Raw genomic sequence first — 25389 nt, 5'->3', positions numbered from 1 at the left:
CGCCTAGGCAACCGCCTAGTTTGCCTAAATGGTAGCACTGGCCCTGGGTCTGGGATCACAGCAAATGGTGGGGATGACAGTGAAGATCACTCCAGTAGCCTCCCTCTGTTTTTCCATATTTCCCCCCCAAAGTCTCTTTATTTAAGGACCCAGAGAGGGAGTGATGGATGGAATAGCCTATCTCCTCATATTTTGTCCACCAATTAGACCTAGTCTCTGACACAATTTTAGTTCACTGATTTCTGATTTCACACTTTTCTCATTTACTAAGATTTTAGTTCTCGTTTTCTTGTTTACTATGATTTTAAAAGTCTTGAATTATATCACTAGATCTTTTTGTTTGGATTAATTCAGTTTTTTGTCTCCCTTCCACAACTGTTCCCATCAAAATTTATTATAGGTTATTGTTGACATTTTATGAACTTTTACATATCTTCTACAGTTGAGCTCACAGTTAGGCTAAATTTGTAGGCCCAACTATCACAACAGCAGTTTGTAGATTGGGGGCCTTAACTGGCATTTTATGTGAGTAAAACAAGTAATATTTGGATCTTTGTGTATAAAATACTTAGTCCTAGTTGAGTGCAGGGGACTTGACTAGATGACCTCTCGAGGTCTCTTCCAATTCTATGAAAATGGTAACTCTCCACCCCTTAGCTGTGAGTCTTAAGTACAAAAATATATTCTGGAATATTTTGTTCAATTAATTAATAAATATATGTTTCTTTTAATATGCCTTATTTGGAGTTTGGTATTTAATAAAATACTTATTGTCTCCACATTTTCTTGTTCTAAGATAGCAGCAGAACTTGGTGGGTTTGGTTTATAAAAATACTTCTGAATTTTCCCATGAGTGGCTGCTTTCAGTGCATCTGTAGACTTAGATAGCTGTACTGAGTGCCAAAATTTAGTTTCATGTCACAAACAGAGCAATGACTCAACAAAGTATTTGTATTCACCCCTAAGAAAACTATTTATACAGCCACAATAGTGCTGGTTCACAGACAATGGCTTCATGTAGACAAGATTGGCCTTAGGTAAAATATTCCCAAGTGCCTAAGAATCTGCTACAACATGCAAAGATCAAAAGGGGCAGCACCAGTCATGCATGATGATGAGAACAATATAAGCACATAAATAGCACAGAAAAGTCACCTATAGTATGGAGTGCCTGTGTAAGGGACTGCTATGGAGGTTTGCTGATGGAGTGACTTCACAGGGGTGTCTGTGCCCCTCTGCAAGATGTGCAAAGGATCTCTGTGAAGAGAGCCAAAAGGACAGAGGCTGCAGATCCATTTTTATTTTGATCTTGGTGGCCCCAGTACTCTGCGCTCATAGCTGTGGAGATGGACTGCATAGCAGACCCATGGCCTGGCCCTGGCTTGGTGGGGATGGAAAGGTGGGGAGTGGATTTCACGTCATTAACAGTTCTGCACTCTGCCTGCATAGAGTCCAAATAACCTTCCCAAGAAATTCTTTGCGCGTTCTGTGCTCCACTCACGTAGAGCCTACATACTTGGTCTCTATGTGGGTGGAGTAATTTCACCACAAGAGTTTTATGGTGATCACGATATTCCTTTTACACCAATAACTCCACTGACTTCAATGGAGTTACTCCTAATTTACTTGGGTATGAGAAGAGAATCAGGCCTACCATGCTAGTCTTTGCATATGGATAATGTTAAGAAAAGAGATGACAAGTTTGCTGGTCAGAGAACTTTTTAGAAAGTATACTGTACTTTATGTTTTGCTTTAATGATGATTTATGTTTCTTTATGGTTAATTTGTTTTTGGAGGTTTGTAAATGTAGCAAAAGGAGAGATATATAGCTATTTATAACTGCACAAATCACTTGTTGACATTTTAAAGTAATTAGAAATGTTCTCATTATCTTATTTGCTTTATTAGTTAATTGCTATGACACTCAGTGGGTTATACTTAATTTCTTTTGCATCTGGTGTAGGTGTGTCAATTTTTCTGCATTTCACTTGGCACATTCTTTCAGGTTCATCATTCTTTGATCTAAATTCTGTATTACAAACTCTGAGGATGTGTACTGTTATTTAAATCTGTAGCAGGGTGCTAAACAGGAGGAGGCTGGGATGTGTCCTAGGTATAAGCTCTACTGAGAAGCTGAGAGAATATTAGAATAAGGAAAATAGTATTTTCTCTAATACTAAAGTTTCTTCTTGTTCAGCATTGGAAGAAAGAAATTCTTCTAATGTTTCATTACCACTGTCACAGTGGCACAAATAATTTCGCTTATTTCATTCCTTACAAGCAGAGGGCTCAGTGGAGAACTTTTGTACAAATCAAATTTTGTACATCCTTGGCTTTATCTTTTATCTTTCTTGTTTTCCAAAAATAGATTAACTAAGTTTACTTACAGTATATGAAAGAGCTACTGTATGTTAATATTCAGTATATTACAATATGTATTTTCACAGCCACTTTCAATTCAGAATTCTGTGAAGAGAAAAATATTTTCTTTTTCAGGAATGCCCCAAAACACTGAAGTACTGAAACACAAAACATTTGCATGGCTCTTTCACATATTTACCATGAATGACCTCTTTATTAAAAGGAAATACATTTTTTATTCTCAGAACTTTGAGACATTTTATCCTTCTTTTATGACTTCTGCTGATGTTATCCTAAAACTGAAGTACTATTTTGGCAAAGAAATTGAACAAATAAAGCTATTTTTAATTAAAAATGAAGATATAGCTGAGTACTTTAGGTTCACTTCACTTTACTGGGTAGCAGGGAGGAGAGTGATACTTTTCAAGGTCGAATTAACATTGTGCTTTATAAATAGCTAAAAAACTGGCAGAATTTCTAAATAGATATGAAACTGAAGTTATCCTCAGATAGGAAAAGGCAAAGACTTAAATATGAGTTGCAAGAAAGTGATTAATGTAAAAGGGGCCAGGACTATTTAATTGAGAAGAGCATTTGTATGTTAAAGGCTCATTTTCTGTTTTGTATGGCACATTCTGGATGATGAAAATATGTATGAAATTCTTCTGGTTAAAAATCTCATAGACTTTGCAAATTTTGTGATACCCCTAAAATAATATTATTAATAAATCTCTTTGTTATAAAAACACCCACCAGGATCAGTGTAGGGGTGATTGTTTCCTATGGCATGTATAAATCAAGAGGCAGGGCTCTTCATGCCTAGTGCCTGAGGTGTCTTTTCCAGTCCAGTCTCTATTTGAGCACATAGGAGCTTGCAGGGTTCTAGGTCCGGCTCATTTACTGTCTCTCATGGGGGCACTGGTTCTCTGCCCAGCTGCTGCTTCTCCCCCATAAGTACCATGCAGACCTATACCTGGCTTTATCGTCCAGCATCCCAGCCTGGACACAGGTGGCTCTGTGTACAGTCCCTGGGGATTCCTCTCTGCCTCTAGCTTCTGTGCAGCTTCTGGCTAGCCATGCAACTTCTGCTTCAACTTCCCTGACCTCAGTGGCCATATAGCTGCCACTTCCAAACAGAGCCCAGCCATTTCCTGGTTCAGGACCGTTCCCCTTTCCTGGCCAGGGGAAAGGAGATCTGAAGTGGGGAGAGGGCTGATAGGAGTTGTAGTCCCCTTGCTTAGCATATCTATCCCAGAGGCATTTCATGAGGAATGTCTAGTTACATACTAGGTGTGTTAATTGTGATCAAGCAGGTGTGAATTAAAGGCTAGATCATCGGGCTCAACGGGTAGTGATCAATGGCTCCATGTCTAGTTGGCAGCCGGTATCAAGCGGAGTGCCCCAAGAGTCGGTCCTGGGGCTGGTTTTGTTCAATATCTTCATGAATGATCTGGAGGATGGCGTGGACTGCACCCTCAGCAAGTTTGCAGATGACACTAAACTGGGAGGAGTGGTAGATATGCTGGAGGGTAGGGATAGGGTCCAGAGTAACCTAAACAAATTAGAGGATTGGGCCAAAAGACAAGGACGAGTGCAGAATCCTGCACTTAAGACGAAAGAATCCTATGCACTGCTACAGACTAGGGACCAAATGGCTAGGCAGCAGTTCTGCAGAAAAGGACCTGGGGTTACAGTGGATGAGAAGCTGGATATGAGTCGACAGTGTGCCCTTGTTGCCAAGAAGGCTAACGGCATTTTGGGCTGTACAAATAGGGGCATTGCCAGCAGATCGAGGGACGTGATTATTCCTCTCCATTCGACATTGGTGAGGCCTCATTTGGAGTACTGTGTCCAGTTTTGGGCCCCACACTACAAGAAGGATGTGGAAAAATTGGAAAGAGTCCAGCGGAGGGCAACAAAAATGGTTAGGGGGCTGGAGCACATAAGTTATGAGGAGAGGCTGAGGGAACTGGGATTATTTAGTCTGCAGAAGAGAAGAATGAGGGGGGATTTGATAGCTGCTTTCAACTACCTGAAAGGGGGTTCCAAAGAGACTGGATCTAGACTGTTCTCAGTGATAGCAGATGATAGAACAAGGAGTAATGGTCTCAAGTTGCAGTGGGGGAGGTTTAGGTTGGATATTAGGAAAAACTTTTTCACTAGGAGGGTGTTGAAGCACTGGAATGGGTTACGTAGGGAGGTGGTGGAATCTCCTTCCTTAGAGGTTTTTAAGGTCAGGCTTGACAAAGCCCTGGCTGGGATGATTTAGTTGGGGATTGGTCCTGCTTTGAGCAGGGGGTTGCACTAGTCGACCTCCTGAGATCCCTTCCAACCCAGATATTCTATGACACATTTAATGTAATTCTTTACTTGTTACTAACAACAGCTTAGATTTCAAAACTGAAATAATTTTAAAACTTAATTTACTTATTACTTTTCTTTTTGCATTTCTCTTAGCTTGTCCAATGAAAATCAATTAAGTCAGTTTCACTTTTGTTCGTGACCAATTTCAGGTTCTCAGTGTTGCCATGTTTGTGTTGCAAACAATTTATGAGTGAAAATAACTTTTCTTTTAAGCTTTAAAATACCCTGGAAATATTTCAATTGGGTTTAGATTTTTAAAAAGCTATTCTTTCAAAATCTAAGTATCTAAATTTGGGTTCAAATATGAGGAGACCATTCTTTTAAATCCCAAATTATATAAGATGTCTACCATTTAGGCATAGTGAAAAGACTAGCACAATTTCTAACAACTTTGTTGCAATCACCAAAGTCTTGCTCTGTTGGTTGATGTGAGGTACTGCTATCATGTACTGTACTATTACAATGTAAGTGGATCATGTTTCAGAACCAATAAAACTAATACTGATCAATAAGGCCTCAATTTTCAAACTTTCAGTCACATCCATCACTTTATACATGTGAGTAATCACACTGAATTTAAATCTTTTAGTCTGGAAAATAGGTGTTTGTCAACATTGATTTGTCTGCTTACAGCCCATATCAGTAATGAAACATGGTGGTATCACTGTTTTTAACCTTTCCAAAATCCATAATGTGTCTGAGCTGGTGGCTAAGATGTTAGCCCAAGTTCACATCTTGTACTTGGACTATTGTTACCACTTGATTGGTCTTCCTGCCTTATCTATTACCTATTTGCAATCCCTTTGGAAAGCAGTAGCATTCTTAACTTTCTCATCACCTTGTAGCTCCAGTGTCACACACCTTTATTTAAGGAGACATTCTGGCTTCTGATCATCCTGAAGAACATGTAATCTCTTGTTATTTGTAAGCATTGAAAATTTTCATTCCTTAGCATCTCCATGTGTATGCAGTTTGATTTATACTTGCACTCTTAGGTGGGCTTTACCTTCTGGGTGAAATGAATTACTTGTCTTGTCTTTGTACCAGTGCAATTTTTAAGTGTAGGGTTTTCTCTGATGTGGTTCCATGTTGGTGGGATGCTCCTCCATTTGATATCTGTGGGTGCTGCTATGTTTATATATTCATTTTGCACAGCATTCTGTTACTAGGAAAGTGTCTGTCTTATAAAGCAGTAACATAATAATCATTTAAAATTTTCATTGTCATATCAGCATTAATCAATCAGTCCTTGTAACACTCCTGTAGGTAAATAAGACAGTATTTCCATTTCACTAATAGAAAAACACACAGAGAGAGTAAATGACTTCTTTAACTGCATATATTGAGTCAGGGTAGGAGACTTGAAGAGTTCCTGGTTCCCAGGCCCATAGACAGTCCAATATCTGAACCTCAGTCACCGAGGACCTGTCTTCATTGCTACACATTTCTCTAATGTAACTGCATCTATATAGTTACACTGGCGCAGACCCATTAGCAAAGAGATGCTCCACTCATACATGACTTACTAGTGATTTACTGGGATAAGTCATGCGGGTGGTAAGCCCCTCTTCAGGTTATTGCAGAGTGTCTACTTTATGGGTTTGAATCAGTTGTGTACTATGTATATATTGTTTTAATGTAGTATGTATTTACACTGGCATAAATACATCAGTGTAGTTACAGCAGTTCAAACTTCACCATTGTAGACAGGGCCTAAGAGGCATATCCTCCTTGCTCATTTCTATGTGTGAGAAACTGAAATTCACAGTATCACCTGAGCATATGTCTTTCTAATGATTGCTTAGCTAAGAAAACAAAGAATAAATAGTTTGAAATATTATTTGGGTGATTTTCAGTAATTAAAATGACAAAATATATGCATAAACATTTAAGTAGCATGACAATAAAACATGCACAAATATGGCTTTTCAAAAAACAATACTGTTTTCATTTAGAAATTCATTCACAAACTTCCTTTTTCACAGCTTCCTCTTCATTTCTTTCATCCATACTGTAGGAGTCCTTCTAACTAGTTGTTGAAACCAAAATGTGCTTAATTTTGAACATGTTTTGCTTGCTTGCCTTTAAAAATAAATGTAAAGGTTCTGGGCAATTTATTCTTCTTGATTTGAGCTTATTCTGGTAATGTTTGATCTCTAAATACATGCTGAGAATGAGGTCCTAAATCAGTTCTTTGGTACAAAGTTAATAGTCATACACTTTGCTATTCTATTCCAAGTGAAATATCAGCACTAGATGTGCCAGACAGTGAGAGATCCAAAGTAGCCATAGCTCTTTCTCTCCCCACTAACTCATTGTAGGGATTTGTGTTGGTGATTATCTCTTTTCTAGTTCTGAATGACTGGAGTTGTTGCTATGATCCTCTTGCTTGATCCACATTGTTGCAATGGGACTAAGGTTGAAATCCGCTTCTTTGCACAAGGCCCCCTCAATTTCAGATTAAACCCTCAAATTAGGATTGCCTGGCCCTCTGCATGGGGTGGATTTTACAGTGTACAGAAATGCGTGATTCCAGATTGCCAAGATGATTGTGAATTATCACTGGGCCAATTCCTGCAGTTATATCTAAGGGCTGGTCTACACTAACCCCCCAATTCGAACTAAGATACGCAACTTCAGCTACGTGAATAACGTAGCTGAAGTCGACGTATCTTAGTTCGAATTTACCGTGGTCCAGACGCGGCAGGCAGGCTCCCCCGTCGACTCTGCGTACTCCTCTCGCCGAGCAGGAGTACCGGAGTCGACGGCGAGCAATTCTGGGTTCGATTTATCGCGTCCAGACAAGACGCAATAAATCGAACCCAGAAGTTCGATTGCTTGCCGCCGAACCAGCAGGTAAGTATAGACGTACCCTAAGTGAAACTCCCATTGACTTCACTGGGAGTCTTGCCAAAATAAGGATTTGCATCTAGAGTAAGGACTTTAGGATTTAGCCCATTCTGCTTATTACAGTCATTACTTTGGCACTGGGAAGTTTCTGGATTTATCCTTGTTTTTAGTTCAAAATAAATTCTTGCTTGTAATATCTCCCTCCTTCCTCTGAGTCTTATGATTCAGGTTATTGAATGTGTCTTTTTTCTTCAAGAAATTTTTTTTGTGGCTACCTCACTTCCCATTTCATACTCATAAATGGGTGATCAGACCCCACAATGTTCCTCATGAGGGTCAGCCTTGACATGCTCAAGTCAAGGTATTAACTAGGGCTGTCAAGCGATTAAAAAAATTAATTGAGATTAATCGCACTGTTAAACAATAATAGAATACCATTCATTTAAATATTTTTGATCTTTTCTACATTTTCAAGTATATTGATTTCAATTATAACACAGAATACAAAGTGTGCAGTGCGCACTTTATATTTATTTTTTATTACAAATATTTGTACTGTAAAAACAAAATAGTATTTTTCAATTCACCTAATACAAGTACTGTAGAGCAATCTCTTTATCATGAAAGTTGAACTTACAAATGTAGAATTATGTACAAAAAAACCCCTGCATTCAAAAATAAAACAATGTAAAACTTTAGAGCCTACAAGTCCACTCGGTCCTATTTCTTGTTCAGCCAATTGCTCAGACAAACAAGTTTGTTTACATTTGCAGGAGATAATGCTGCCCCCTTGTTCACAATGTCACCTGAAAGTGAGAACAGGTGTTCTCAGGGCACTGTTGTAGCTAGCGTCGCAAGATATTTACATGTTAGATGCGCTAAAGATTCATATGTCCCTTCATGCTTCAACCACCATTCCAAAGGACATGTAGAATAAAGGTTAATACTAGGGGAAAGCTGTAATTTAGATTGGACTAAACTAACACATGTTAACTAATCCTGACCTAATCTTGTCCTCTCTTCCTAAACTGGACAAAGCTAAAGACTCAACTCCTGCAGTTGTTTCTCAGGCAAAACCCCCAGTTGAATCTGGAGAAAGGATTGCAGGATTTGCCTTTTAACTTGTATCTATCATATGAAGCATTTTAAAAACTCCTGAAGGATTTGCACTCATTTAAAAAAAAAAATGGTTGTGAGTTTCCTCAGGTCTTGATATGCTCGGTACCCTTCATAGTTCTCCTTTTCCTCTGTAGGGGAAGTGTTTGTTGTTTTGCTGCAATTGTTTTTATTTCTTTCTCTTTCTAGACTGGCAGATAGCGACTCTCGCTTTGCTTCTGGGCGGTGCTACCATCATTCTCATAGCTTTCCTGATTGGTTTGATCTCGATCTGTGTGGGGTCTCGGAGGCGGTTCTACAGACCACTCGCAGTCATGCTCTTTGCAGCAGGTAAATAAACTAATCACTTCCAGAACTGTGTTTAAAATGTTATGAGCACAGCTTCACTTTCATGCAGTAGATGTCCACTGTAGTCATAATAGTTCAGAGACATTTTGTTTGTCTTATGCTAAATAGTATTAAGCATTTTTGGGATATCAATTTTGTAATTGGTCAATAATTTTTACATTTGCACTCTTGCAGCTTCTAAATCCAATGCAAACAAATAATTATTGTCTGAAGTACCTGCTGCATGAGGGACTGCAGGGAATAACTCAAAAGTATCAGTTTTTTGAGTAGGTTATTTTGTGTTGCTTCATGTCCCCCTTTTTTCTTCTTGAAGCCCATTCTGATAAGTTTTCATGTTTTTTTTTAAATTTTGAGATTGAACAATTAATTCGTAATGGTGAATGAACCCTTGAAGCCATAAAGATGAAAATAAACGCGATTAAATTTTAAAGGTGTTTATTTCTGCTCCTGCACCACCAGAGGAATTAATTTAATTGGTTAACTCTTAGTTATTAATTTTAACGGTTGTCGTATACTGTAAAGCTCTTCTTTGATTTTCAAAGCACCAAAGTGGAACAGTTTATGCAGAGATACAGGGAGACCTCAAGAAAGACCTTTAAAAATAAATAGGCCCCAAGAATTCTGCAATACAGTATATAACTGCCATACCAAATCCTGTCTTATTATGCATTCTGGTGTTTTTCGGCTTGGCCGGTAAATGATATATTCCCCCTCCCCCTCGAGATCCACCAAGCATGGCTTCCCTTCATCCTGTCAATCATATCTGTGCTGGAGCCAACAGATTAAGCCTCTCTGATAGCCCATAATGAAGAGACTGACAGATACATCTAGTCTGCTAGATGGATTTAAAAAAAGCCATTTTCAAGGATATGAAAAGATAGGCTTTTAGAATTTGAAGGGTATTTAGAGCTGAAACAAAGCTCTGGGGAAGGATCCTGCTGCCCCCTGCTGTATGTATTAATACAGTTGGCCTGCTGCAATTTAGCAGGGATAGGGACACACTTTTATGCATGTAATATTACTGTTTTCTGTCTCATTTGCTTTTACTGAGAAAATGCAAAATGGGTTCAGAAATCTTGAGTAGAAATGGATCTTTTTGATCTGTGTGTGAATTAACTGACTCATGCCCACTAAATGAATGCACTAGTCTCTCTCTTATTTTTTTTAAAAACTCACCTTCAACCATAACATTATAAAACACTCCAGGCAGTTAATTTCTAGGGAAATGGGATTATTGTACTTCTCTGGTGGTTTCTCATTTGGCCTTTGACTCCATGTCTCATAATACTGTGCAGTAATTGCCCAGAAATATACTGCCTATCATGACTTATTGCTTAATTAATATCTTATTAAATTTTGTAGCTTTTTCTTTTTTTACAAAAGCCTTGCTTTCTCTTTTCGGAGAGAGCCGGAGAAAGAATCCCAATGTTTTCCACTGGGATTAAAATAAATTTGCTTGTTTATTACAACAATTCTGGTCTTCACACTTACCTACATCAGTATGACTATATTAATGCTCTACCATGTGGAAGATAATTTACCTGTTTCCTTTACCCTAGGTTGTTTGTATTTAAGAGCCATGGCCCAAAATGTGTTGGAGGGAGGGATATGGTGAGGCCAAGAAGAGCTGCCTGTGCAACGTTGCCTGGCAAATCTGTGGGGAATGGTTTTGGGATTTAATGCTGATGTTGTCATTTGTTCCTAAGGGTCACAGCTCGTTCAACTATCTTTGGAGTTGGACAGGGGCCAGGAATCACCTGCGAGACCTGTGATGCTATTGGGGACATCTAGGTTGGAGCACAGAGGCATTTGCCTTCCATGCAGATGTCTCTAGATTCAGATTGTCTTTGTGGATTTCAGAATATTTTAGAGGTTGTAGGGTTCCAGCTCTAGGAACCTGCATGATTGTGCTTAAGAATTTATTCCCCCTCCCTTCAGATGGAGATATCTACTCCAGGTGGAACAAAAGAAGTGCCTAGAGCCACTGACTGTGTGTGGTGGGGGCAGATGAGAATGTGTAAGGATGGGAATCAGCCCACTTCATATCACATGGTGAGAGTGGCCTCCAGAGACTTTAGATTCTGGATAATTGTTGAGGGCTTTTGTGATTGGCTACCACTTTTATTTTTTTTTCTCCCAGCAAAAGGCCTTAGCTAGTAAGTATGTGTGTGTGTAGTAGGATACTTGGCGAGTAGGAAGACAGAGGCACAACAGGTAATAAAGCAACCCTGGCTAATTATTGAGAGTGGGCCAACACAGGGCAGAAGGTTAGCTAGAACAGCAGATAGGGATAGTTTACGTTATAGTACACATTTGAAATTAACAATGGGTAAGTAGAGGAGCAATTGAGGACAAGTTATATTTAAAAAAAATAAGAACAAAAACAAGCCCCTCCCCTACAAAACACTGTGAAGCAAACAAGATGCTAGTCAATCATCACCTGATCACTTTGCTTGTTTGTATATCCCACTACCCTTGGTATGTCTTGGCCTTTTAGTTTGTATACTCTCGAGGGCAGAGGCTGTCTCTTCCTCGTGCAGCACCTATAATAATGGAGCTCTCATCCAGATAGTAGTTTTTGAGCACTGGGCAATATAAGAAACTACTAATAAAGTGAGCAGGCAAATGCTGCCCCCTGTTTGCAGGATGTGTCAGAAGCTTTACACACTGAAACTTGAAGAGTGTCCCCAAAGGGATTTCCATAGTAGGGCATTAGTTAGTTGTGAGTATTTAAGCATGATCTAGTTTTAGAATAATGTATATTTCATTTGTATTTTGAGTTACACTCTTTGGTAGGGGCTCCTGTCTTGGGTAACTACTTGTGCCAAACTCTTACCGCTTGTTTTGGGGCAGAGACTCATCCTACAGCCTTTAGAGAGACAGGAATTCACCCTGAAATCACTGCAACACCTTTATCAGCAAACACACAGTCCAAGTGCCCTTTTGACATCAGTCCCTCAGCTATGGTGTCAGAGCCTGTATTTCCTCTAAGCTGTGTGCTGGGGCATCTGCTCAGGACTGATTGAAGTGCCGCGCAGTTGATTAGCAGAGCCGCTCACATCCAGCTGGCAGCGTGTATTCAGGTGCCTCCCCCCCCCCCCCCCCCAGTGCTTCACGTTGCTCCTGCCCTCTGCCTTGGAGCCCCTGCTGCTCCTGGGACTCTCCTGCTGGCTGTGCAGAGTGGATGGGGAGGGGGGTGCTGATATCAGGATGTCCCCCTGCCCCTGTACTCCAGCAGGGGAGAGGGGACAACCTCGAGGATCTGAGGTCTGAATGCTGTTCCAGGTGGTGAGTGAGTGCCTTTACCTTAAAGAGACAGCGCACGGTCTCTCAGAGACTTCCCCAGCGCACACAATCTCTGTCTGTCTCTCTCTGTCCTCTCTCTCTCACACACACAGTCTGTATGTCTCTCTATACACACACACACACACACACACAGTCTTTCACACTCACCTCCCAACACATACTTATGTTATTGTTGTTTGTTGTTACTTCTTAGTACTTCCTGCAGTGAACATATATTCTCTGTAATTTTAGTTTTTTGACTGGTCTATGCATTTCATAATTTTTATTTAATGCTTTGAGTAGTGAGTTCTAAAATGCCTAACCTTTCCTGACTAGAGTAATTATCTCTATGGTAACTTTTAAAAAATATATATTATATCTCGGTATTTTGTTTCTACTGGTGGCGCACATCCATATATTACCTCGGTGCACATAACAAAATTTATTTCACACCTGGATGGAAAAAATTAGAGGGAATATTGGTCAGGGCTCCTACTTATCTTTGTGTTCTGACCAATCCTTGCATACCGTTTCTGTGACATAACCCAGGGTACAATCTGGACCACTGGACAGCTGTGTCTCCTCAATTCTCCAATCTGGGGTACCTTTTCCATTGCTTTCCCGTGAGAGCAACCACTGCTGGTCTGCTCACACACAGCCTCCAGCATGTAAGTTACTCTAAGTTATACTGTCTGAGTGCTATAGCCAGACACTAATGAATTGCAATGCAGGGCAACACCAGCAAACTCCCAGTCCCAGACTTTCCCCCAGAAATGTGCATCTTATACTGCTCTGCACCTGCCCTGCTGGACAATACAAGCTCATATAAAGTCCGTCATTTCATTAATAGAAAATGATATGCTTGAATCCTGTTATCCCAAATGAAGTTTCCCAAACACTTCAGTCCAAACACACTGGTTTAGATAAAACAGATTTATTAACTGCAGAAAGATAGATTTTAAGTGATTACAAGTAATGAGGCATAAAAGAATTGGTTACAAAGAAACCAAAAGTTATACACAGCTTGTTAAGTTAGGTATTAGTTAAGTGACTTCAAAGCAAAGGTCTCGCTCATCACAAGTTCCCCCTGTCTTAGTGGCTGAATGTTTGTCAGGATCCCTCCCCAGTCCAATGCTACTCCTTTGTTCTTCAGGTGTTGTTGATGCCATTGGTAGAGAGAAAGGAAGAGATGATTTGGGGCGTTTGCTCTCTCATCTTGTAGTTATTTCTCTTGTGCAAGAATTGTCTCCAGCTGAGGTGCAGGAGACAGAAAGTCTGTGTGGACAGGAACCTCAAGTTGCTTCTTTGTCAAAATTCAGATTCTTTGCCCACAGCCTCTCTCATGCTGAAGAATGGCCACTTAATCAGGTGATGGTCCATTTGATCTCGTTGACACCTGGCTGAGGCATTGGCTAGCCTTTTGTGGCCATTCTTCTGGAGAAGTGGTTTGTGACTGCACGCCGGAACATGTTGGAACATGTAATATCATACAGTGGAATTTTATAACTTCACATACTATGTGGCCACACATATTTTACCAAGACAATAATGATCAGCAAGCCATACGGTTTCAAATGATCCCTCACAATTCATACTTTGTACAAGTTTTACCATGATCCTCTAAAAGGTGTGAACATAGGGGTACACACTGTCACAGTTTCATACCTAGAGACCTGCCTCCCAGCCCAAAGATCAGATTCTTGTCCTGCACCCTGAATAATCTCTTCTTTCAGTTGGAGGAGATTGGGCAGCAAGAAGTAGGGTCAGCCTTCTGCTGCCAGACAATGGTTGGCTAGGGAGCTGGCAGGAAATCCCACCCCTTTGATAAGTTTTAGGACTATGACAGGAATTTTCTTTAAAGGCCACCACCAAAACCTGAATAGTACCCTAAAGCCCTGTTCAGACTGTTTGGGACCAGTTATAGCTGAGAGACCCTTCTCTCTTGCCTTATACAATTCCAAGGCAGTGGAGATCAGTTAGAAAATGCTTGCTTTTAGAGACTGGATTTCAACAGTTGATGACAGAGAGCTGGGCACACGCTCCCTATCCGAGTGCCCATGTCTTTGAAATTCACTTCCCTTCTCAGCTCATTAGAATCCAAATCTAGTGACTATAAGGGCATGATGCACAGGATTTGGTTGACTTTGTTCTTAGTTGTTTCATATCTATATCTTGCATGTGTGCTAATCTTTGAAATTATAGCACCTAGCAGTTATTACTCAGTGTGTGGGGGGGGGGGGAGGAGGGAGGTGAGAAGCCGTATACACTTCTACCCCGATATAACGCGGTCCTCGGGAGACAAAAATTCTCACCGTGTTATAGGTGAGACTGTGTTATATCGAACTTGCTTTGCCCCCCCCGTTCCTTGTTCCCTGACCGCCCCCTCCAGAGACTCCTGTCTCTAATCACCCCCAGGACCCCACCCCCTACCCAACCCCCCTGCTCCCTGTCCCCTGACTGCTCCGACCCCTATCCACACCCCCTGCCCCCTGACAGGCACTCACCGGCAGTGGCAGGAAGCGGAGCAACGTGGCCCCAGCCCGCTCCACTCCGCCACCTCCCAGCCGCGGCGCTCCACGTCCCGCCACCGGTGAGTGCGGGGAGGTTGGGGAAAGGATGCCCCTCGTACTCACCTGCTTTGGAAAGTGGAGCGCCGCAGCTGGGAGCTGGTGGAGTAGAGCGGGCTGGGGCCGGGCTGCTCCGCTTCCTGCTGCGGGGAGGTTGGGGAAAGGACGCCCCCGCACTCACCTGCGGCAGGAAGCGGAGCGACGCGGCCCCAGCCTGCTCCGCTTTCCTTGCCCCAGCCGTGTCACTGTGGGGAGGTTGGGGAAAAGTACCGCACTCACCTGCACGGGAAGCAGAGCAACGCAGTCCCAGCCCGCTCCACTCCGCCACCTCCCAGCCATGGCGCTCCGCTTCCCGCCGCCAGTGAGTGCGGGGAGGTTGGGGAAAGGACGCCCTCCGCACTCACCGGCGGCGGGAAGCGGAGCGATGTGGCCCCAGCCCGCTTCGCTTTCCTTGCCCCAGCCCCAGCCGTGTCACTGGGAGGGGGGTTGGGGAAAGGTCCCGCACTCACCTGCGGCGGGAAGCGGAGTGCTGTGGCTGGGAGCTGGCGGAGTGGAGCGGGCTGGGACCGGGCTGCTCCGCTTCTGCCGCTGCCGGTGAGTGTGGGGGGGATCCCTTCCCCCAAGCCCTCTCCCCCGAGCGACACGGCTGGGGCGGGGTGAGGGAAGCGGAGTGGGCTGCTCCTGGCCCCCTGCTAATCCCCTGGGCCACTCTGGGACTTCGGGGCCCCCAAAATTGCTCCCCCCCCACAGCTCCTGCCTCCTAGACCCTGGCGGGGGGGAGCCCCTGACCGCCCCCGAGACCCTCTGCCCCTTATCCAACTCCTTGGCCCGGCCCAGCACCCTTAACACGCTGCTCAGAGCAGCGTGTCAGAGCTTTACGCATTGTATGCGAACCCGTGTTATATCGGGTCGCATTATATCGGGGTAGAGGTGTATTTACATAGAAGTACCTCCATTTTCATAAACATTTTCCAAATAGAAGGCTGCATTGATTGTTATCCAGCAAAATCTTCTTATCATAAATTTTTTTAACAAGATGAAAAAAGCTAGTGGATTACTTTTTTTCCTATTTTCAGAAGTGTTGTTGTTTTGCGTATACAGTGTTATATAAAATGCTGGTTCAAATGCAACTTCCGGGAAAGAAGTCTTTGAAGTGCAGTAGAATACTTCATAAAAACAAGCCCTGCACTGTGTTCTGGACTTGAATATTTCGGTTTGTAACAAGGACTAGTGCACTAGGGGAAGGGGAAGACGAGAGGAGGCTGAAGGGAAAACTCAGGACTGGCAGATGCAAGCTGGACTGGAGAACTGTGAGAGTAGATTGCTGGATGAGGAAAGTGGCCAGTGGAAGCATGTGATTACAAGAATCAGCCAGAGGAAAAGACTGGCTACTGAAGGAGAAATAGAGTTCAGGAACAGGTTTGCTGAGTTGGAAAATGAAGGGGCACAGCAGGCAGTAACAGAAGGTGGGAGGGCAAGGAAGAAAAGAGCAGCTAGCTCTACAAGAAGAGGGAAAAGTCGATGGAGATAGCCAGAGTTCAGAGCCCCAAGAGGATAGAGGATGACTCGCAGGAGAGAACAAAAGATATGAGGACTTGCAGTCAGAGAGAACAGAAGGAGGAAAGCCAGAGAATTGCAACCATCAGAAGAGGCAGGTCTATGTGATTGGGGACATCCTACTAAGAAGGACAGAGGGACCTTTCACCAGAGCTGATCTGAAGAACAGAAAGGTGTGCTGTCTGCTGGGAGCTAAGATATGGGAGCAGGAAATAATCCACTGATTGTCCTTCATGTGAGAACAAATGACACAACTGGATTCTAGCTGGAATGCATCAAAAGAGACTATGCCAGGATGGGGAAGATGCATTAAAAATGGAGACTCAGGTAATATTCAGTGGGATTCTGCCTGTCCCTAGATGATGAGAATGAAGGCAAAACAAGATTATGATGATCAACAGATTGCTCGTGCAGTGGTGCTATAAGAAGGGCTTTGGGATTTTCGATCACTGGGAAGCATTCATGGACAGAGGACCGTTCTTGTGGGATGGACTCCACATGAGTAGGGAGGGAAACAGATTTCTGGGATGGAGGTTCGCACAACTGATTAAAAGAGCTTTAAACTAGGAATTCCTGGGAGATGGCTGGGAGATGTTCATGCAATCGCCATACCTGATTCTAACATTGAGCGGGAGGAAAATCAAGTAAGAGAGGATACAGCAGTGGAGAAAGGAAAAATAAAGGGTAGGAGAATGGACATCAAGAGAAAAGAAAGTGCCAGTACCAATGACACTAACAGTCAGGTAGGCAGTAGAATGACCATACCTAATCAGGTGAAGAATCTGGGTGAAGCCAAGCAGAAACAACTAAGATATCTGTAGGCCAATGCAAGGAGTCTCAGTAACAAAACGGAGGAAGTAGAACTTCTGGTGTAGAAGAGGAACCAGATATTATAGGGATAACAGAAACATGGTGGAACACTAGTCAAGACTGGAATACAGGTATTGAAGGGTATGTGCTGTTCAGGAAAGACAAAAATAAAGGTAAAAGTGGTGGAGTAGCATTGGATATTAATGACAAGGTAGACTCTAAAGAAATTAAAAGTGATAGAAAGGATAAAATAGTCTTTTGGGGTCAAAATCACTTAGGGGGAAGAAAGGCAGCAGAGGCTCCACTGGATTAGTACTTGGGGTCTGCTACAGACCCCGGGATCCGTTTTGGATATGAATAGAGACCTCTTTAATAATTTAATGAAATAAATATGACTGGGAATTGTAGGATTATGGGAGGTTTTAATTTTCCAGATATAGATTGGAGGACAAGTGCTACTAATAATGTTAGGTCCCAGATATTCCTGAAATGTGATGGCTGACAGATTTCTTCACCAAATAGTCACAGAACCAACAAGAGGTGATGACAATTTAGATTTGGTGTTAGTGAGTAGTAAGGGCCTCATAGAAGAACTGATTGTAGAGGACAGCCTTGGTTTGAGTGATCATGAGCTAATTCAGTTTAAACTAAATGGAAGGATAAACAAAAATAGATCTGCAACAAGGGTCCTTGATTTCAAAAGAGCTAACTTTTAAAAAAAATTAAGGGAATTAGTTAGGGAAGTGGACTGGACCAAAGAAGTCAAGGAACTGAATGTGGAGGAGGCTTGGAATTACTTTAAGTCAAAGTTGCAGAAACTATCTGAAAACTGAATCCCAGTCAGGGGGGAAAAGTTCATAGGGAAGGGTTGCAGACCAAACTGGATGAGAGAGCATCTCAAACAAGTGATTAAGAGAAAGCAGAAAGCCTACAAGGAATGGAAGGTGGGAAGGCTCCGCAAGGAAAGCTCCCTCTTGGAGGTCAGAAGATGTAGGGGAAAAAGTGAGAACTGCCAAAGGCAAGCAGACTTGGACCTAGCTAAGGAAATTAAAACCATAGTAAAAGATTCTTTAGCCATGTAAATAAAAAGAAAACAAGGAAACATGGGATCACAAGAAGTGGGATCACTAAGCACTGAGGATGGAGTGGAAATTAAAGATAATCTAGGCATGGCCCAACACCTAAACTAATACTTTACCCTACTTTTTAATATGGGTAATGAGGAGTTTAGTGGTAGTGACAGGGTGGCTAATAGAAATGAAGATAATGGAGGTAGAAATTTCCACATACGAGGTGGAAGTCAAACTCAAACAGCTCCATGAAACCAAATCGGGGGCCCAGATAATCTCCATCCAAAATTATTAAAGGAACTGGCACATGAAATTGCAAGCCCAATAGCAAGGATTTTTAATGAATCTGTAAATGGAGAATTGCAAATATAGTTCCTGTTTTTTAGAAAGGGAAAAAAAGTGATCCAGGAAACCACAGGCCTGTTAGTTTGACCTAGGATGTATGCAAATTTTGAAAGACAAAGTAGTTAAGGACATAGAAGTAAACAGTAACTGGGATAAAATACAGCATGGTTTTACAAATGGTAGATCATGCCAGGCCAACCTGATCTTTCTTTGAAAAGATAACTGATTTTTTTTAGGCAAAGGACATGCAGTAGATTTAATCTACCTGGATTTCAGTAAGGCATTTGATAGTGTTCCACATGGGAAATTATTAGTTAAGTTGGAGAAGATGGGGATCAATACGAAAACTGAAAGGTTCATAAGCAAGTGGTTAAAGGGGAGACTACAAGGCGTCAGACTGAAAGGTGAACTCTCAGGCTGAAGGAAGGTTACTAGTAGAGTTCCTCAGGGATTGGTCTTGGGACCAATCTTGTTTAACATTTTCATTCATGACCTTGGCACAAGAGGAGGTGAAAGACCTGGGTGTATTGGTTGATCACAAAATGACTATGAGCCACCAATGTGATGTGGCTGTAAAAAAAAGGCAATGCAGTCCTAGGATGCATCAGGCGAGGTATTTCCAGTAGACAGGGAAGTGTTAGTACCATTATAAAAGGCACTGGTGAGACCTCATCTGGAATAGTGTGTGCAATTCTGATCTCCCATGTTTAAGAAAGATTAATTCAAACTGGAACAGGTGCAGAGATGGGTTACTAGGATGATCAGAGGAATGGAAAACCTACCTTATGAGAGAAGGCTTGAGGAACTTGCCTTGTTTAGCCTAACCTAACAAAGGCTGAGGGGAGATATGATTGCTCTCTGTAAATACCATGGAGGAAGAGGAGTTAAGCACCAATGTTGACAGAAGAACAAATGGATATAAACTGGCCATCAACAAGTTTTAGGCTTGAAATTAGGTGAAGGTTTCTAACCATCAGAGGAGTGAAGTTCTGGAACAGCCTTCCCAGGAGAGCAATGGGGGCAAAAAATCCTAACTGGCTTCAAGACTGAGCTTGATACGTTTATGGAAGGGATGCTATGATGAGATTGCCTACCATGGCACGTGGCCCAACTGACTGCTAGTAGCAAATATCTCCAATGGCTGGAGATGGGACATTAGATGAGGAGGGCTCTGTGTTACTACAGAGAATTCTTTCCCAGGTGTCTGGCTGGTGGGTCTTGCTGACATGCACAGGATCACTGCATTTGGGGTTAGGAAGGAATTTTCTCCCAGATCAGATGGGCAGAGATCCTGGGGATTTTTTCACCTTCCTCTTCAGCATGGGGCATGCATCATTCGCTAGTTTGAACTAGAGTAAATGATAGATTCTTTGTAACTTGAATCTTTAAAATCATGATTTAAGGGCTTGAGTAACTCAGCCAGAGGTTATAGGTTTATTACAGGACTGGGTGGGTGAGATTCTGTGGCCTGCGATGTGCAGGAGGTCAGACTAGATGATCAGGATGGTCCCTTCTGGCTTTAAAGTCTATGAGACAATGTTGGGTTGAGATGCATTGGCAGGACAGTTCTGCACTATTGTTGTTGCAGTTCCTGTTCTGCCAATAAATTGAGGGCTTTAGTCTCTAGTGCAGTCAAATTGGCATCTTTTGGTAGCACTAAAGCCATTTACTTAAAAGAGGGAAAGAGTGCACAGGGAGGATATAAAAAGCAAAATTAAAATGATTTTTTGTGCAATAAATGTTTAAACACCAGGGTAATACAATTAAGATGTATTTCATGTTATTATAATTTTGCAATGTAATTTCAGACAGAATTCTGTAATTCAGAATACTCATTTTTTTTAGTGTAATTTTAATCTGGCACGGGGCTCATAGAGAATTATCTCTAAATAGCTTTCTTATTTTTATTACATTTAATATATTTCTTTGTTTTAAAAAAATGTGCTATCATATCAGATAGCTCTGTGCTTTTAACAGTATATGCCCCAATTCTGCAATTACTTAAGCATGTGCTTATCATTGTGGTTATGAATAGTCCCACTGAAATCATGGGGCTGCTCCTGTGCACAAAGTTAATCATCTGCTTAAATGTTCATGAGATCGGGGCACACTGTATTTAGGATGAAAAAAGGCTGGAAATCACATTGCTGTCGTGTCTTTTCTCCTCTTGTGCACATGCAGTTCATAGAGTTTAAGGCCAGAAGGGTCCATTAGATCATCTGGTCTCACCTCCTGCATAATACAGGCTATTAAATTTCACCCACTTATCCTTGTATTGAACCCAATAACTGTTTATCCCAATTATGCTAATGGTAGTTATGTATCTGCATTAGGGAAGAATGGACCCTTATAAAACTGAGCTCTCCAAATAGAAAATTAGGTTCTTCATCCATGCATGCACACACAATGCACTCTTACTGTAAGCATATTACATCTGGTCAGGATACAACACAATAGTTATCACATTTATTGAATTCCATTGCAAATGTGTTTGGAGCATATACCACTTGCTGTATGAAATCTTCCCACTCTCTCAGGAACAGTATCCTAGAAAATAATGATTTTTAAGCATCTCACTTCCTAGAATTTGCTTTGTTTCATCAGTTTTGAGCCGGAGTCAGACATATTTTTCCTCTCTGTATTTACCGTATGCAGCAAATATTTTTCCACGTATTAGAGTTTTATGACTTTACAATAGGTGACAAAGCTTTATGAATTCCTTTGTTAATCCATATAATAATATTACTAATCCTGATTACAGTGGGTGATGTCTACATAATATATAATTCCATAAGAATTATATTGTAATTGGACATATTAATTAATATCCCATATTACTCCTTGTTTAGAATAAATTGGTTGAGTGTGGACTGTATTTCTTCAGGTTCCTTTATTCCTCCTCATCTTCGATGTGTTCTATTTGTAGTATCCATTAGATTAGTCATTTTTGTTTTATTACAGAAAGAATCCAAACTCCAGACTAAAAAAAGGTAGCAAAAAGGACATTGGGAAGAGATTGCTGCTACTTTAAATCTCCAGGGAACAAATAGAATCATATAATTATACAATACAAATAACATTTGTTCATCTCCTAGGGAATATATTGGAGTTGCTATACGCTCTATAGTTTGTGTTAGTTTATTTTTACGTACAAATAGAGCAATATATACAAATAAAAATTGGACCAAAGGCATTTTTATGATTATTTTTTAAAAAATACAAAAAGGTAAATGACTTGCTGCTTGTGTATATTATCAAATACCTCACATTTCACAAGATAGCCGATTAAATTATGCAGTTATGCAACTTTACAACTTGTTAAAGCTGCAAGACCAAACAATACAAAATCAGATGGTATTACACAGAAATAACATGTTGGAGTGTGTGTGTGGGGGGGTAACAATTTTTTTAAAAAGGGAAGGAGGAGATTGGAGGATGGACAGAGGGAGGGGAAAAGCGGAGAGGTCAGATGGAACGGAAGTTTAGCATTACTTGAGCTATCTCAACATTCTTTACCCAAATGTATCCAGAAGCAGGGTCCAAATTTCTTGCAATTCATTTAATTGTTCTCTACACCGATAAGCTGCTATTTCTTTCGCTGCTAGCTCAAATAGGGTCATGTAACCAAAAACCACATTTTTAATGTGAGTGTTGGTAATGTAACGTTTGTTGTGTTTTATGTAAATGAGTAAAACCCTCTTCTGACTTTTGGTTAATTTCTCTTTCAGTTGTTCTTCAGGCGTGCAGCCTGGTCCTTTATCCAGTCAAGTTCATCGAGACAGTCAACTTGAAAATATACCATGAGTTCAACTGGGGCTATGGCCTGGCTTGGGGTGCAACTATATTTTCATTTGGGGGTGCCCTCCTTTATTGCCTGAACCCTAAGATCTATGAAGACTACTACTAGTACTACTTTAGTTTGAGAAAAAGAAAAGAAATAACAAAAGGATTACTCCATCTTTTCTAACTCGCTGTTTTTTAGAATACTTGTGGAGCACCAAGCAGTCTGCTCTGTTGATTTAATAGCCTTTGCCTTTTGGCTGCAAACACTATAACTAGCTTTTACATCCATTTAAGAGAACTGCGAAAATTAAGATTGCTAATCTTACACAGGCAAATGTTGGAAGCTGCTGCTACGTTAATGTCATTTTTCTTGACAACAAGCAAAGGATCTAGATACAGCGATCATTGTGAGCGACGTTGCTGGAATGAAAATGCAGTGCCTGCTTCTGCCATCGCCTGCAGGGGAGCAGCTGGCATAAGCTCCATTTAGAAGTTTCCTTATATCATGGTGGATTCAGATGTCATGATAAGCAGGTGGTGCCATCTTACATCAAGTGGTGTTGGGCCCTGGTCACTTGCTAGAAAAAGCTCTGGAGGAATTAGTTGCAAATGACCATGTGTTGGGGGCAATGAATGTAAATGATCAATGACTTTCCTAATGTCTGCATTGGACAGTTTGCTGAAAAAAACAACAATGGGAGTTTATGCATTGGCAATCCACATCTTCCCTGCCAACTGTGGCAGATCCCGGAAGGAAAGTCAAAACATGGAGACATATGCTTCTAATTATGTGGCTGGAAGTTGTCTCAGCTCTGAGTATTGTGGGGTGGGATGAGGGGTAATGGGGCCTTGAATTTCCCTGAGGCAAATAAAATGCATGTATGAGCTGCATTTGTCTTCATGCCCTTTTAATTTCCAAACTGTGCAGTAAAAATGCATAAATAACAAGTCCAACTATTTTTATAGAAGGCATTTGTTAGTATAAATGAAAATATATATATATATATAACATATGCAGAGGAAGAAACACATTACATCTCAAAATGGTAATATTTGCTGTGGTGCAGTGGTTAAAGCACTAACTTTGTATGCCTTCTTACGAGTCTTGGATCGCTATCTCCATTTTGGGTCAGTAATGCAAAAAAAAATCTTAAAATCGGTTGCTCTCTCTGTATGCGCTTATGCTCTGTTTTGATGGGAAATACCTACAAGTTCATATAAATTTGAGGTGGAATTGGATTAAATCTAAAATAACTAGTTGCTTGGTACTTATTAAAAGTATTTATTTAAAAAAAAAGCTGTTTAGTAGAGAGAGACTACCACTTTCTAAAAATCCAGTTACTTTCTGTCTCTAATTGAAAGAATGTAGCTGAGATCTAGTTATGTACAATATAAAAATGTTATCAGTACAGGATATAAGCTTAGATATTTGTTTTTCTCTGAGTATAAAGGGTTGATTGACATCCGTCTAATTACTACTTGCTGAATATTTCCCACTTCAAACTTCCAGAGGCTATACAAATGAAATGAGACCCAAGTTAAACTAGGGTTTTAAATTGACTTACACAGCATAACTTTTATTTTTGTTTAATATTTGCTTATTTGGGTACTTTGAATTAATTGTGAACATATTTTTATACAGTTCTAATATACAACTTTAGAAATAATTATTTTTGTTAATGGAGAAATTTAAAATACCCTAGTTGGGCCTCTGTAAGAACAGGGACTTTGAAGCTGTAAACATGCATTCGTATGCAAAAGGATGTGGTCCTAATGTTATTAAATGTACTCGCCACAGTTTACAGAGAGAGGCAATTCAGCAATTGGTATAGAAGAAGCATAAACCTGCTTGTAGCCTGTTGTTTTTTAAAGTATTTCTGTCAAACAAGATTCAGTTCTTAACAAACCTAGGCCTCTCTGGGATAGAGTGTATAATATCACAGGAGAATCGTCAGCATCAGCACTCTTCCCTGGATCAGTGATGATTAGCTAGACTAGGATGACAGAGCAAAATGATAGCTTCACTTAAATGTTTTTGTGCGGCCTGCTGAAGGATGAGGGTAAAAGGGCATGAGGGAAAGAAGGAGAGCACCTTTCACTTTATCTCGCACGCAGCTGAGAATATTTGGAATTTTGCATTTTTTCCTGCGTGATTTAACCACATTCCAGGCCTTGGCTTTAACTGCAAATCTTTCTGGACTGCAGCGTAACACTGCTCTTATTTAGCAGCATTAGGAACATTGTGTGATGGAATGGGAATTAGGCTAATTTTAAGAAGTCTACTGTGAGTGGATCTCTGTTCCTTTCTAGGGGAAACTGTGCTTCGGTGCTGACAATTACACAGCACTTTGCTTAGTACAAGGAGAGGAAGCCGTACAATGCTAGACCTATCTCATATCTACTAATCTTAGTAAACTCCCTCTTTCTCTTTCTGTATAGCTAGAGAGAACATATTCAGTGGGCTAATGCATATACACATAAGTTGCACATATACTGGAAAACACACAATTCATAACATAAAAGGCCGTTAGGCAAACATTTTCAAACTTGAGTGCCTAAAGTTAGGATCCTATATCCATACTTAGGCATCAAAAGTCAGGGCCTGATTTTCAGAGGTTCTGAATACCTGCAACTTCCATTGAAGTTAATGGGATCTACAGGTGATCAGCACATAATCAGTTCACTGCCACTGCAGGGGCTGTGGGCATTGGTGGCACCTTGGTCTCTTCTGTTCTCTGTCTGTTGGACAAAGTTTAGTTTCCTGAGGACTGAAATGTTTTGGTCTAACTCAGAGGCATCTGAGTGAAATGTAATGGCCTGTATTATATTGGTCAGTCTAGATGATCTAATGGTCCTTTCTGGCCTTAAACTCAATAAAACTAGTGGAGTTTGTGTGTGGGGAAACTTATGAGAATCGGGTCCTTTTTATTTAG

General features: G+C 41.0%; 1 protein-coding gene across 1 annotated transcript in view; it reads left to right on the top strand.

Moving 5' to 3' along the window:
• The window catches only part of LOC113406047 (transmembrane protein 47), a 31687-nt gene extending 8607 nt beyond the window's left edge, over nucleotides 1-23080 (top strand). Inside the window, exons 2-3 of the mRNA XM_026648220.1 lie at nucleotides 8881-9021; nucleotides 22402-23080. Coding sequence (XP_026504005.1) covers nucleotides 8881-9021; nucleotides 22402-22580 — 320 coding nt within the window. The 3' untranslated portion in view covers nucleotides 22581-23080. The remainder of the gene's footprint in view (nucleotides 1-8880; nucleotides 9022-22401) is intronic.
• Nucleotides 23081-25389: the final 2309 nt, after the last annotated feature.

Source organism: Terrapene carolina, unplaced genomic scaffold (assembly GCF_002925995.2).
Source record: "Terrapene carolina triunguis isolate 2854851 unplaced genomic scaffold, T_m_triunguis-2.0 Scaffold22, whole genome shotgun sequence".
Taxonomy (NCBI): domain Eukaryota; kingdom Metazoa; phylum Chordata; order Testudines; family Emydidae; genus Terrapene; species Terrapene triunguis.
Note: the sequence above shows the minus strand (reverse complement) of the source record. Positions and strands in the feature narration are given on the sequence as shown.